At 36.3% G+C, this 14667-nt stretch overlaps 1 protein-coding gene and 1 long non-coding RNA gene across 33 annotated transcripts in view; one reads left to right on the forward strand and one right to left on the reverse strand.

Moving 5' to 3' along the window:
* The window catches only part of LOC123011861 (microtubule-actin cross-linking factor 1), a 75987-nt gene that overhangs the window by 33355 nt on the left and 27965 nt on the right, over nucleotides 1-14667 (forward strand). For 25 of the 32 annotated variants that reach the window (XR_006413165.1, XM_044409520.1, XM_044409526.1 and 22 more), the window contains 7 exons: nucleotides 7365-7644; nucleotides 7694-8607; nucleotides 8660-9028; nucleotides 9154-9627; nucleotides 9676-10917; nucleotides 10966-11049; nucleotides 11675-11896. Coding sequence is in view for 31 of the 32 variants with exons in the window: in XM_044409520.1 (XP_044265455.1) it covers nucleotides 7365-7644; nucleotides 7694-8607; nucleotides 8660-9028; nucleotides 9154-9627; nucleotides 9676-10917; nucleotides 10966-11049; nucleotides 11675-11896 (3585 nt within the window). In the remaining variant the exon portion in view is untranslated. Of the gene's footprint in view, nucleotides 1-3025; nucleotides 3480-7364; nucleotides 7645-7693; nucleotides 8608-8659; nucleotides 9029-9153; nucleotides 9628-9675; nucleotides 10918-10965; nucleotides 11050-11674; nucleotides 11897-13340; nucleotides 13556-14667 lie in introns of those variants that run through there. The other 7 variants (XM_044409528.1, XM_044409539.1, XM_044409538.1 and 4 more) reach the window with 5 other exon arrangements.
* Nucleotides 1685-2060, reverse strand: LOC123011867. The gene is made up of 2 exons (XR_006413167.1): nucleotides 1942-2060; nucleotides 1685-1889 (listed from the first exon to the last, which is right to left on the reverse strand). It is a non-coding gene; the product is annotated as an uncharacterized LOC123011867 (long non-coding RNA).

The raw sequence follows: 14667 nt of genomic DNA on the forward strand, positions 1-14667 counted from the left end.
AATGCACAATTGAAACGTATGGAATTGAATAAATACGAAATTACGGTAACAAGATTTAGAAATTTAGATTTAGAAACAATGATATTTCAGATAGCAGAAAAATAGTAACTACTTATTAACTAAAGAGGAGCTTTTCCAGTAAGAACAGTTTTATTAATGTAGGAGAAAAATTACAAATTGCATGTTTACACATTTTTTCGGTTAAGTAATCACGGAGGAATTAATTTTAATTATATATAATATACGGGCTGATTCAAAAGTGTCGGACCATCTCTTGGGTGGTGATAAAGGACATCCACCTAAGTTAAAAGTTCTCATGACAAAAAATTATTTGAGTTATTTTACGAGATATAGCTTTTCAAAGATTAGATTTTGGATAAGTTTCTGGTCGTTCCGATTAGGTAGTCTTGAATTTAGTTAGCGGAAACGGCAGATCTTGTAAGACTGAATTTACCTGTTGAAAAAAATCACCACTTTGTGTCTCATGGTGTAAAAAACATTTTCCAAACTAGCAAATTCGACAACAAATTAAATCACATTGAATTACATTGGAAACTAAAATGCCTACATGATAATATGAAAAAAAAAGTTTGAAACAAAAAGCTGAATTTATTTCTATGCTTAATTGAAAGTCTTCTATCACCATTCGAGTGTTAGTTCGACATTTTTGAATCACCCTGTATATACAGTTACGGACACGGAATTTTGGACATTAAATTTATATCAATTCAAAAAATGTCAATGTAAGTCACGCTTTATTGTTATTGTGATTGACGTTTGAAACTAAAATTTGAAAGTTTTATTTGAAATTTATTTTTGGTGTCGATTTTCCGAAACAATAATGCCAGCAATACGTGTTTTTATATAAGTTCAATAAATTATTATTATTTGTTGTCATTTTTTTTCTGGCTATCAGGATAAAAATTACAAAAACCGAAAATGATGTTAGTTGCCTAAGGCCCGTTTTACATTTTTATGTCAGTCAAATGACAAATCGTCCAAAATTTTATGTCCGCCAGTGTATGTATATTATTAAAATTATATTAGTTAGGTTTTATTGATAAGAGGAATATACAGGGTCAGGAGAGTTACTTCTGAAATAATTTGGACAGCAACCCATTATACAATTCACATAGGCGCCTAGCTTCTTCATTTTTAAAAATTATAAAATTGAATCCAAGAATACTTTGCCTATCGTTTTATTTTGACATTTAAAAATAACAGTCAATTATCGTTAATTCATGTATTATTACACAAATAACGAAAAAGTGGGCATGCTCTTAATCCGTGGAAATTGTAAGAAAAATGCTCCTGCGGCAGCAGCTTTACTTGAAGAAGTATCCAAATCGAATGCATCCGGTTCCCGAAAGATTTAGAAAACTGGAAGCCAAGTTACGACAAGATTGGCCCCCAATGAAAGACCCCGTCAGAGGACTGCTACTGGCCCAGAAAATGAAATTAGAGTCTTTGAAGCACACAATTACTTGTCATTTTGACGACTTCATTCATTTTTATCTAGCTCACACTGATTAATGAATTGATTTAAATAAAATATTATATCCAGTTACATACGCTAAAGGTATTTTTGGTTGAAAACTAATTAATTTTCAAAGTAACTCTCATGTGACTCGACTCTGTATAGTTCACGTTAAAAAATATATTATAAAAAAAAATTATTATTCTGTATGAAGAATGTTTTTTATTGATTCAGTAAGGAAAATAATAGTACATTATACGCAAAGGGAGAGAAATGCACGATTATTCCTGAGGTGTCCAAGCTCGAGGGCCATAAAGCAACAAAGGAATACACCACAACAGTGGTGTATAGACTCGTAATATACTGTTTTTGCACGACTTGACTTAAAAAACCCAAGGAATTGGCTGTAATTCTTTAATACAATTCAGAAATTAGTATAAAGCTACCATTCTTTGAAATTCCACCATGATTAACAATCAAAATGTTTGTTGACAATGAGCCTATAAATGAATGTAACGGGAGCAAACATTTGCTCTCGCCGTTATGCTCATTTCTCTTTCGCGGGAGAGAATTTTGACTTCTGTCACAGTTTTGACATAAGAAAAGTTTATTTCTACTCTCTGCAATGCAAAAATAACTATTGTTATATGGTTAAAAATAATCGTTTTAAGTAGAGCTTTAATAGCACAAGTAACAAACATCTTCTTGTTTGCAGGATAATAAATATGTACCTATACCTATATAAATGTTTAACTGATTCATTAATCAATTGAACTGGCAGAATTAAAGTTGTAGTAGGAACTGATTTTTATTAACAGCAGAAAAGATCTTGATGCGCAGTTGCAGGAAAATTGCATCCAGGTGTTTTATTATTTTAACAATTAGGAATAATTTAAATAAATCGATTCAGTCTTTCTATTATTACGTATCACAATAGAATTCGCTTTTCATTCTTGTGGTCGACTGTGTGATTCTGATTGGTCGTTAGTAAATTTCTAATTAAAAACCTCCTAATTGTAATAATTTTAACGTTTGCAATCTGCGGGGTCTACTAGAAAAAATGTATGAATGAACAATCATACATCGCAGTACACGCAATACCGTGCGAGATAAAGCTGTCCGGTACAACACCGGCCAGCGGCGGAAATGGGGGCAGCCGACCGGAAATAATCCGACACACGTCCGGCATAGCCTCACGAAAAATAATTTTAAGATGGCGCTCATTTAAGAAATGCTCCGCCGGCCATCTGTGACTGTTTGCAAGGTGCATTCGCCACTTATCTAATAATTGCTACAATTTCATTGTACTCGTTACGGTCCTGTCCTCGCTCGTTTTTTGTCACTTGTGTGACAACCAAATAAGTAAACAATTTCAGTCACGGTAAAAACGTTTGTGCAATCACGGTACCCTTGGTGGGGCTCGAAACCGCCCGCGTACGGCCCTGCTACCCACCAACACACATTGCAATGCTTCCACGAGCAAGGCTAACCGCGATCCGTCAGTATTCACCGACGTTCACCTGATGTAACACCTGTCTCCTGTAAATGTCTCTTGTAATCTTTTAAAAATCTATTAAAATTTTGGTGAAAGTGCAATGCGATAATGTCTATGTACCGTTTTGTGAAAGACAACCATTCAGGCGGGCAAAAGCGCCTTTTCGTTCAGGGGACCTCCGGGGACTCCTCGCGAGTGCTCGGCCCTCCGATAGTGACTCATTTTTCGGATCCTAACGAAATGGACAATCTCCAAGCGGTTTACACGAAGAAACGGCTCTCTACGGAGGTTTTGGGGAGTTCGATCGAGTCGACCAAGACTAGCAGGAGAGCCGAGGACGGTACTCGCAGGATAACAACGCGAATCGTGCGGAAAGTTACCACTTTAACTAGGGGCGAGGAGAAAAGCACGGCCGAGGATTTGACCAAAAGGGCTGTGACGAGGAGTATTCAAAGCAGAGAGGATGTGGCTAAACAAACGGAAGCTGTACAGCCGAAACGAGTCAAGGTTGGGTACCATTTTTGACATGAAGATATGTTGTTTGCCGGTTAATTGTTTATGACATCGACATCGTCAATATTTACGGAAGCGTGACGTCATGTGATTTTTTTGACGGAGGTTACCTACACGGTGGAGAAGTCGCATTCACTTTTGCGTGTTTGTTTACAAAATTTATAGGTTTGAAGATAAGGGTTTTAAAATTACGGTTTTTTACTTTTACGTTTTGTTTCATACCTTCTGAATTTATTTGTATTGTTTTTATGTTCCGATTTTCTTTGGATTTTCTCACGTTCTTATTTGACTCTCTATAAGTGAATTTCCTATTCTTTTTCTGTAAATGTCTGCTTTACATGCTCTTTGAATTCATAAATGATGAATACGCAAATACATGCAAATTCAATAAATTGTTCTAATTGCCTTGGTTAAAAGTTCATGTAGTGTAATTTCAAATGTCAATCTTAACTTTTTTGTTACTATTAATAAGCTTAACAAGCAAGACTATAAAATTGCAAACGATGAAGCACTTTCATGATGTGTTATTTAAAGAGAGGATTGTTTATAATGTAATTTAAGTCAGTTGCTTACTTAATTTTTTTAGTTCATGATCAAAAAGTACCCACACTTAAGAAACAATTGTTGCCTCTATTTTATCTCTTAAAAATTTTTAAAACAATTTTTTTGTCAAATATGCATTTACTATTACAGTGAGCTTCGGATTCAGGCAAGTTTTGTTTTTCTTGTTTTTGAAATTTTTTTGGTTTATTTATTTTGAAAAATGAATGCAACCTTGAAAATTCAAGTGGTAATATTTTCAATTCTTCCCACAACCTTATCAACAGCAATTAACGCTTCGCGCTTCATTTACCATTCAAATCACTCTTCGTGTTGAGTTTCTTCTCAACTTTATCGCAAATATTTTTATAAATCGCGTTCTTCTTCTTGGATCTTCTTGGTATGGAAACGATGAACAAAAACACGATTAGCCCGTCACACCAAACTTTTATTTAAAAACACAACGCGTTTCAACCACAAAGTGGTCATCCTCAGGTGAGAATAAAACTATGGTGGTTGGTGTGACGGGCTAATCGTGTTTTTGTTCATTTATAAATCGCGTCAAACACGTTTACCTAATTTTCTCCAAACCGAAAACTCTCGGAAATGTGGCAAGCCACAGCCTCTTTGTTGCATAATCTTCATAAAAGGTTTGCTGAATTCAGGTTGGCCTCAAGTACGGATACAATTTCTTCGCTTGCGTAATCGTTCGATTCGCGCGAGGTGTGTTCAAACGTGAAAGTTTCTTCCACCGCTCAAAGGTTTTATCACTTGTAATTGGTTAATAAGGCTTTTGTTTGTACAAAATTGACATTGACATAGATCGGCCCGCCTTATGCACTGTATTCTAATACCCACACTCTGATTTATTTGTTACGTTGTTAAAGAACTTGACACGTTTCTGTCATCCATTTTTTGCAGTTGAAGGCAACTATTGCGTATATACTGCTGACTTCTTGAGTATAATCACAATCAGACTATTTATTATTTTATTTGAGATAAACGAGATGCAACTGTAATTTTTTCACGAGAGCAACTTTCACGTTTTTTCCAAATCTACATTCATAACGGGACTCTGGAACGCGTTCAAAATTTGCATTCATAAATCTCGGCAGTTGGCAGAATTTTCGATGCCCCCAGTCTTCCAACAGTAATTATCTCCTGGAAAAGTGACAGATTGATGTGGTATTATCGTTGCGTTTAATTGGGAGCTTGAGAAAATATTCGTTCTCTTCAAGCACTTGGTTCGGGTACTCTAAGTGCATTAAGAGGGCCATAAAGAAGTTTAATGCACTTCTCAAGAAGATACGGCTTGGAATTATCACATGATTAAGTCATATTAGCGACTTGAGTAGCTGATACAGGAAAGAGGCTCTGTAAATAGTATATAGTGCTTTTTGATATTTGGCAGACTGGTAATGAAAGAATCTAATAAGAATAATGTATCAAGTACGCAAAATAGGGTTTTAGGGGAGGAATCGTAATTAATGACGAGGCGATGTAGGAGCCGTGTCTTTAATGAGAGGAGTCACCTAAAACCTTTTGCGTACGTGGTGCATACAAGATTTTTTTGTTAAAGCTCCCAAAAACACGAAATTACACCTCTTACTAATTAAAAAAAATTCGTTACTATAGTAACCAATTTTATTTTTTAGTCCGCAAAAACTGTTTTTGGGGACTGAGTACCTAAAATAACCGTTTTGCATACTATTTTATTGAGTCCGGAAAAGACTTATTTTAGGGACTCAAATGAGTCCCTAAAACAGCTGTTTTCGAAAGCCTACACAAAAAATTAATTTTTTTGATTTATTATTATAGAATGACAATAATAAATAATAAAGGTGTCTTAGTTAGCTTTTTCAAGGAATGCATGCGAGAAAAAGCAATATACTTTCTGGTTAGGTTATGTATTTTTTTCCTGCTATTGTACTGTATTGTATTGTCATAATAATTATTTGTATTACAAGGGAGGAAAGTGTATCTTTTCCTCCCACAGGTGGAAGTGGAGGAACCACCTAGGGAGGAAATGACACTTTTCTCTAGTGTAATATATATAATTTTTCCTATGATCCATCAAGAAAAAGTTCAAAAATAACAATTTTTCTCGATACCCCAGTTTTGCCGTTAAATCTACCAGCATATTTTTGCGTTTCTATGGGGGGAGGTAAAAATTTTTACTCGTACCTCTCAGGGAGGTTACATATAGGGTGTCAATTTTAAAACTTGCAATCGGCAATATCTCTAGAACTAAAAAAATTATTGAGAATCACTCAAAACCGTTTCGATGGTTTTTAGAGGGCATCAAAATGGTATGGTAAGTGAAGCTCCTCCACCCACCCTTTAAGCCACAGCCACCTTAAGTTGAAAATTTTAAATGGCACGACCCTATTTGCGATACATCGTTGGAAAGCCCATAACAAGCGCTTTTCAAAAATGTCATACAACAGCATATTTGGTAAAGCCATTTTTTCAATTATTTAAAAACGAAGACTTTAAATTTTCATTTCTTTTATTATATTCAAGGGTGGGTGGAGGTGTGTCACTTATTATGTCATTTTAATTTCCCCTAGGAACCACCAAAACGGTTTTGAGTGATTATTAATAACTTTTTCAGTTGAGAGAAATTGACGATTGCAAGTTTTAAAATTGACACAGTGTATATGTATTTCTAATGTGATTTTGACAGATGAGGGAGGTAATTGGCCACTTTCCTTTCTGAAATTAGGGTATTAGGGTCCTAGGAAAAATAGTTTACGTTAACACGCAAACTTCGTAAATAATATTGTCTGATAAATGAATGTTACACTACTCATCTGTCTTGAGTTCGTTGCTTCGTCGAAATAATTAAGTAGCGTGTTTGGTAGTACTTACCTGAAGCGAATAAGTAATTACAGGTTATTAAACACATTTAAAGGCTTATATTGGGTGCGCTTGAAACAAAATTACCTTCAATTAACAATAGGTGCGTACATTTCCATCTGGTTGAAAATATTTTTTTCCAGTTAACTATTCACATCGTTCACAGTCTTGTCGATTTTCCAGTCTATTAACTTATAACAACAGGCATTACACTAGACTGTAATAAAAATCGAAACGTCACGTAACTAAACATCCATGATTTCGGACAATAGTTGATAAATTATGGCCGGTTTCTTATCATTGTTACAATTTGTATTAATTATGTTTAACGAAGAAAAGCGAGTGATGACATCGCGATGAATTAATATTCTTGAACGGATCTCGTGTACAGTTAGTCAGGAAGTCGCAATCAAGCAAGCATGTAGCCACGAGCGGCAATTATTTTCACAGATTTGCATAGCCCTCTTAATTTCTTTGTAGATATCCGATATTGTGGTCGGTCAAGAACCTAATGTCAGCGCTAAAGATTATCTTCTAAGATGGGCGAAACGCACCACGCATAAGTATCCAGGAGTCCACGTCCAAGACTTTACCAAGTCCTGGAGGGACGGTCTGGCATTCAGCGCCATCATTCACAGAAATCGGCCCGATTTGATCGACTGGAGAAGCGTTAAGACTCAGAGAGCCAGCGAGAGGATGGAAACAGCTTTCTATATCGCTGAACGAGAATATGGAGTTACTAGACTTCTTGATCCTGAAGGTGCGTTAGTACCTCTGTTGGTAGTACCACTTTACTGACATTTTTTCAGATGTTGACACCCACGAACCTGATGAAAAGTCGCTCATTACGTACATTTCGTCTCTGCATGAAGTATTCCCGGAACCACCTGCCATTCATCCTTTGTATGACTCCGGTGCTCAACAGCGCGTTTACGAGTATCGCGAATTAGCTTCTTCGCTTCATATTTGGATGAGGGAAAAATACACCCTTATGACAGACCGATCTTTCCCCAATACTCTCATCGAAATGAAGAAAATTGCTACCGAATTATCCCGATTTCGTACCGATGAGCTTCCTCCGAGGCAAAGAGACAAGAACTATCTAAACCAACTTTTCCGCGATTTGGAAAAATATTTCAAGGCACTTGGAGAAGTGGATGTTGAGCCCGAATTACACATTGATAATATCGAGAGGAACTGGCAACGACTCATGGGTGCCTATCAGGAGCGCGATCGACACGTTCAAGACGAAATTAAGCGCTTGGAAAAACTGCAAAGATTAGCGGAAAAAGTTCACCGGGAAATAAAACAAACCGATTCTGGGTTGGATACCATCGAGAGAACTATCGGAAATGAGTCGAGAAGGATAGAACGGATGCACCCTCTCGAAGCCAAGAAAATCGCCGATCAATTGGATCAAGATTTGGCCAATGCAGAGGCTAGTATTCAAGGGTTGACCACCGACGTGAATACTCTACGAAACGGGAGGTATCCACAAGCCGGCGAGTTGGACAAACGTGTCAAAAACTTGCATGAAAGATGGGTTCATTTGCGTCGCTTGTTGCACAATAAGATCGTGGGGCCTCTATCGAATCTTAGTTTTCCTGTAGAAGAGAGAACAGTGACAAAGCATATCAGAACGGTGCAAGAAACACGAAACGTTGACACTAATCCACATTTCAGGTCTCTTCAAGAATATATCGAGTGGTGCAAAAATAAACTTGTTAGTAATTTGTTTCGGGTGGTCTGCAGGTTCTATAGATTGTGTGTTTTAGAAACAATTGAAGAAGGCCGACTACGGTAATGATCTCCAGTCCGTCCAAGCTGAACGCAATTTCCACCAACACGAACACAAGCAAATCGATCAATTCCATTCCAAAGTGGAGTCTTGCGCCAAAGCTCGCCAATACTTCACCGGCGAAGAATTAACTCTCTACAACCAACATTTAGGCCAACTTCAGAAAATCTACGCTGACTTACTTTCATTTTCTACAAATCGAATGACAGATTTGGACACTTTGTACGACTTTATCCAATCGGCGACCACCGAACTCCAATGGTTGAACGAGAAAGAGGAAGTAGAAGTTACCAGAGATTGGAGTGACGTCAAGATGAACGTAGCTGCTGTCGAGACCTACTACGAGGTAAGTACCACAACCCTAACCTTTCGATTAACTCTTCCTTTGTACTAAACGCAGCAAAATTATGGATCGGGATGTGAGGTAAATGTTACGTCCGCTGATTTTTGCATGTTTAATTTTTTTTATAGAGTCTGATGAGCAAGTTGGAGAAACGCGAAGACCAGTTCAATTCGGTTCAAGAAAGGGGTGAGTTTTTGATACAGCAGCAGAACCATCCGGCGTCTAAGGCTATTGAGGCACATATCGCGGCAATGCAAGCACAATGGGCGATGATAATTCAGTTGAGCCACTGCTTGGAGACCCATTTGCAAAATACTCGCAACTACCAACAGTTTTTTAAAGACGTTCAAACGGCAGAAGAGTGGCTTAAAGAAAAAGACGATGTAATGAACAACGAATTTAGTCAAGGTGATTTTAGTTTGGATACTGGGGAAAAACTCTTGCAAGGCATGCAGATGTTGAAAGACGAGCTTAATTCTTTTGGCGATCAAGTTCAAACATTGATCGCGCGCTCTCAGGAGATCGTTCCTTTGAAACAGAGACGACAACCAGTCACGAGACCTCTTACCGTCATTGCCATCTCGAATTACAAACAAAACAATGTAAGTGTTACTAATTATTTTTGTTTTGTGTTCTAATTGTGCCTGCAGTTTGTGATCGAACAAAACAAAGAGTGCACTCTGACAGACAACTCTGGAAGGATTAAATGGCGCGTCCACAACGAGAAAGGCATCGAAGCGCAAGTCCCAGGAGTGTGTTTCGTAATTCCACCACCTGATAAAGACGCAATTGATGCTGCGGAACGTCTCCGACGACAATACGACCGGTCTATAGCTCTCTGGCAGAAGAAACAACTAAGGTTGAGACAAAACATGATTTTTGCCACTATTAAAGTGGTCAAGGGTTGGGATTTGCCCCAATTTATCGCTATCGGTGCCGAACAGCGAAATGCGATTCGAAGAGCTTTGAACGAAGACGCTGATAAAATAATGGCTGAGGGTGATCCTTCTGATCCTCAATTGAGACGCTTGAAACGTGAAATGGACGAAGTCAACCGACTTTTCGACGAGTTTGAGAAACGAGCACGTGCGGAGGAAGAAAGCAAGAACCAGACAAGGATTTTCAATCAACAGATATCTAATTTGCAACAGGCTTTGGATGAAGCGGAACGAATAATCAACAAACGGGTGATTGCCCACCTTCCGCGTGATATCGACACTTTGCAACATCTAGTCTTAGAACATAAAGAGTTTGAATCAAGGTTGCAAAACCTTGAGCCTGAGATCGAACAAGTCAAGGATACGTTCCGAAGTATCACTTTGAAGACTCCTCAACACAAGAAAGATCTGGAGAAGGTTCTTGATAAGTGGAAATATATTTGGAACACAAGTAATCTCTATATAGAGCGTCTCAAATGTATTGAGATTGTTTTGAACGGAATGGAAGACGCGACTTTAGTCATTTCCGAATTTGAGAGCAAACTTGCCCTCTTTAATGAATTGCCGAGTACTGAGAAGGGTCTCGAAGGGGTTCACGAGGACTTACTCAAATTGCAATCAGCCATAGGCCAGCAACAAATCGCTATGGATCAACTCAACGACGATTTTGATAATACTCGCCGACTTACCGAAAAATCAAGACCCAACCAACGTGGTCCTCACACTGATATCGAGCGTCTGGATAAAGAAATCCAGAAATTGAACGCAAGATGGGGCAATGTTTGCTCGCAATTGGCTGACAGGTTGCGCGGTTGTGAACAAGCGTACAACCTATTGAAGAACTATAAGAAGCCTAAGGAGAATGAAGATGCTTGGTTGGATGAGCACTACGGCAAGTTGGAGAACTTGCAACCTATTAAAGACCGTGCCAAGGAACATTTAGAGACGACTAGAGTATGTTTATAGTTATTATGTTTCGTCTGATTTATCTTCTGTTTTCAGAATCTTTTAAACAGTGTCTATGAGCGGGCCCCTGTTATCGAACAAGTAAATGTCAACGGAGGCAGATTTATCCGAGAAGGAAAGGTAAAATATTTGTCCATATCATATTTCATGACGAACATGTTAGGTTTAGTTAGGTTAGGTGTGAATGGTGTGTGATTGTGTTTGTTTCTTGGCTTTAATTGTTGTTTGCAGTAGAGATGTTGGAAGAGGGGACTTGCGGATCTTCAGTCCAGTGTTCGTTTTAACAACGATTTTGTCAAGTTTCGTTTAACTCTTACTAAAGTTTAATATTATTAAATGTTTCTTTTCCGACTGACTGACTGGTTTGGTGGTAGGTAGGTTTTGGACTCTTCATTCTTTGTAAATATCTCTCAAATTTTATCTTCTCTTTATCTTGTTTTTGTGTCATTTCATTTATGGTTTCTACATAAAATGGCGTGCGAATCAATTGTATTCTTTTCACTCTTTCAAAGTTTATAAATGTTACGATAGACGTACACAACAATTCGACACTTTTATCGACATAATCACTAGTTTTTCGTCACGATTTATCTTGCAGCACGTAGTTTTGATTTTTTTTCTCTGGTGATTATGTTTTCGTACACATTTCAATCACACGATTCACATTAGTCACAGCTTCATGTAATGTCAACTAAAGCACTGACTGGACTAACAACTGACCCCTAACCTCTAACCCTAACACCAGATCTGGAGCAAGGGACTGCAGAGGTTCAGAGAGGCGCTGCTGGAGTCACAGCCGTCGCTGGATGTCGCCTTCAGGACGACGAAGGAGAGTGGACCGAGTGGAGCGGACATCATCGCCAAGGAGTTGGACGAATTCAACGCGAAATATCAATATTTGATCGACTCGTTGTATGGCAGGTTGCAGGAGATCGCTGCCAGGTGTCCCGGGGATATCGTCACATTGGTAAGTGAAAATAAAAATGTATTTAAATTTAAAGCTATTTTAAAAAAATAATAGATAAATTGAAAAATGACAAAATATGATAAAATTTTAAAAAACATTTAAGATAATGTTGACAACAAAATAAATTTTAAACATAAAGCTGTTGTGGGAGAAAACTAAAAAAAATAAGAAAAGTGCCAAAACAAAAGTTAAATAAGAAAAATAGATTTCAATATTACTTAGTTTTCTAAGCACTTATGTCGGAATTGGTCACAATTTTTAAACATTGTTTTATAACTTTAAGATTGGTTATAACGGTGGAACAAGTGTGTAACAGCAGGTGACTCACTTGTTTTTTTTTTTAAGATGGAAAATAATGTTATCAAAGAAATTGTACTCAAATGTAATTAAACCCGGCTGTTTAACGGCTGCCAACACACTAAAAATAAATGCTCTTAAAATTGTCATAATCAGACCAACTAAAAACTACAATTAAGAATGCATTAGTTTTTAAGTTATTTTTTGGGATGACATAAATCTAAGGCCCACGTGATCTGTTGTTAATTTAACGGTTAGACAACCGTAAAGTTTATGTAAATTTCTATTTTATGCTTAATTTTTATAAAAAATTGAAAACAGCCTTGAAATGCCGCTCTAAAATTTAATCTATTTTTGAATTTAATTTGGGCGTGATTTTTTGTTTGGGACATCTCTGATTTATTTTTTCCACTTTGCCTTGACATTTTTTGAAATGTTTACAAACAAAATTTATAAAAAACTTTAATTATTTGTTTTAGAATTCTGTCATAAGGGCGAATTTTACAATGGAATTCTACACTGATGCCAACCTTAAATATTAATTTCCCTTGAACGTTGACCGACAATTTTTTTTATTAATAAACTACAAGTGATATAAGTTTTAAAAATAAAAGTCCATGATGTCATCAACTGTCACTTTCAACTGAAAATGCGACGTTGTCGGAATTTAAAATTTTCAAATAAACGTAATGCAATTTGCATCATGACACAAATTTATTTTTACATTGTTGATTGTGTGATAAAATGTTGTTTGACCCACGCAAATCTCTTAATATGGCACATGGGAGGCACATAGGAGTCGTTCAAGGTTTACCTGTACGACCTACACCATTTTTTCGTGGAAAATGCAAGTGACGTCATGATTTTTTTTTAATTGTGGCGCTTAAATAATTGATTTGAGGGGTAACAATTGCTTTAATTATTTGAATTTTTGTTTATTGTAGAGAAATTAATGCATCAGGTCTAAAAATAAAACGATTCAAATTAAAACGATCGGAGATATTCGGTACTTTCCGTAGATATAATCATTTTTCGCGTTTCCTCGGTTAGTACATCGCGGTTCGCGCCGGTGTCTGTACTGCTAAAACTCTCAAGTTAATTTAACAATTTTTGTTATGTATTTTCCTAGTATTTTATTTTTTAATTATGCTTTGAAATTAGTTTATATTTTCTGAAGTTTTGTGCACACGTTTAAAAAAAAAATTCTACTTCAAGAAATTTGTTAACAGGTTTACATACAAATATTGTAATAGTGTTGTTATAAGAATTATTATTGTTACTCTTGTGATTTAGCTGTAAAATAAAATGGGAGACAATTACGACTTTTCTTACGAATTGTCTACCATACCATGGGATATTTCGGTAGGTAACTCCTTATTTTTCAGCTTGATTCTTGCTTAGTTTTTTCGATAGTGTAACTTTTTTTTTCTTCGAGAATAAAATCAATATGTTTGTGTCGTAACAAAATGAAAACTGCCACGTTTTCACTTGGAAAACCTCCAGTATTTTGTACACCTTAATAGATCATTACATACAAATTGAATGAATTTAAAAATAAAAATGAAAACATTTTCTGTTTACTTAACTTTTATCTAATCGCCACATACTTACCGGTATTAGAACGATAAAAGTTCTACCATTGATAAAACAGCATTTTTTAAATGAAAATCGTTGCCGTTTTGTAATCGTTCCACTTTCGTTAAGAGTCAGTCATTTGAATGTTTGAATTTGTGAGATCTAAAACTCATTAACACATGTGTTAAGTAATTACACACCAAAAGCCCAGAATTCTCATAACCTAGGATAACAGCCGAAGTATTGATTCACCGGCGTGGCGACGTCTCGCCTGAAAAACCTATCTCTTTTCTGAAAAGACGGTTTTCAGTGGTTGTCTCTGTTAATTTTTTTTTTGAAATGTGTTTGACTCCAAAAGTGACGTAAAACACTACAGGCAATTTTTAGTATCCACCAGTCATTGATTAACTAACTTTATTTTATGACATCATTTTTTATTGTTAAATTACACATCTGAAGAAACTCGGGGCAATAAATATCACGAATGTTGTAATTGCCAATTTGAGCATTTTTTATGAAGGTGTCCGCTTTCGCTACTTTATAAATGCCAGAGGTGGCAGTAGTGTTAAAAGCTTGATAACTCACTTTAATTATAGCGTGGCAAAGGGTGGCAGCATTGTTTATGTAAGTCTGTCAATTCAAATTTGATTGATGGCACTTGTATGATGTTATTTCCGTTGTAACACCTATTTTCGGTAAATTACTTCACTGTTTTAATAATTTTACCATGAAAGTTTATGTTTCAACATGACATCATCCTTATCACCAAATTTCTAATTTTTAATTTATTCATATTTACATTATTTTAAAATACTTTTATTAAGCAATGACTCATTTATTAGATTAATTATATTTTAATAGATTTCACAAGAAAAAGTGTTTTATTTTTAAATTAGTAT

The sequence above is a fragment of the Tribolium madens genome, unplaced genomic scaffold (genome assembly GCF_015345945.1).
Source record: "Tribolium madens isolate multiple individuals breed KSU strain unplaced genomic scaffold, Tmad_KSU_1.1 Scaffold_91;HRSCAF=231;Tcas5.2_LG7, whole genome shotgun sequence".
NCBI classification, from domain to species: Eukaryota; Metazoa; Arthropoda; class Insecta; order Coleoptera; family Tenebrionidae; genus Tribolium; species Tribolium madens.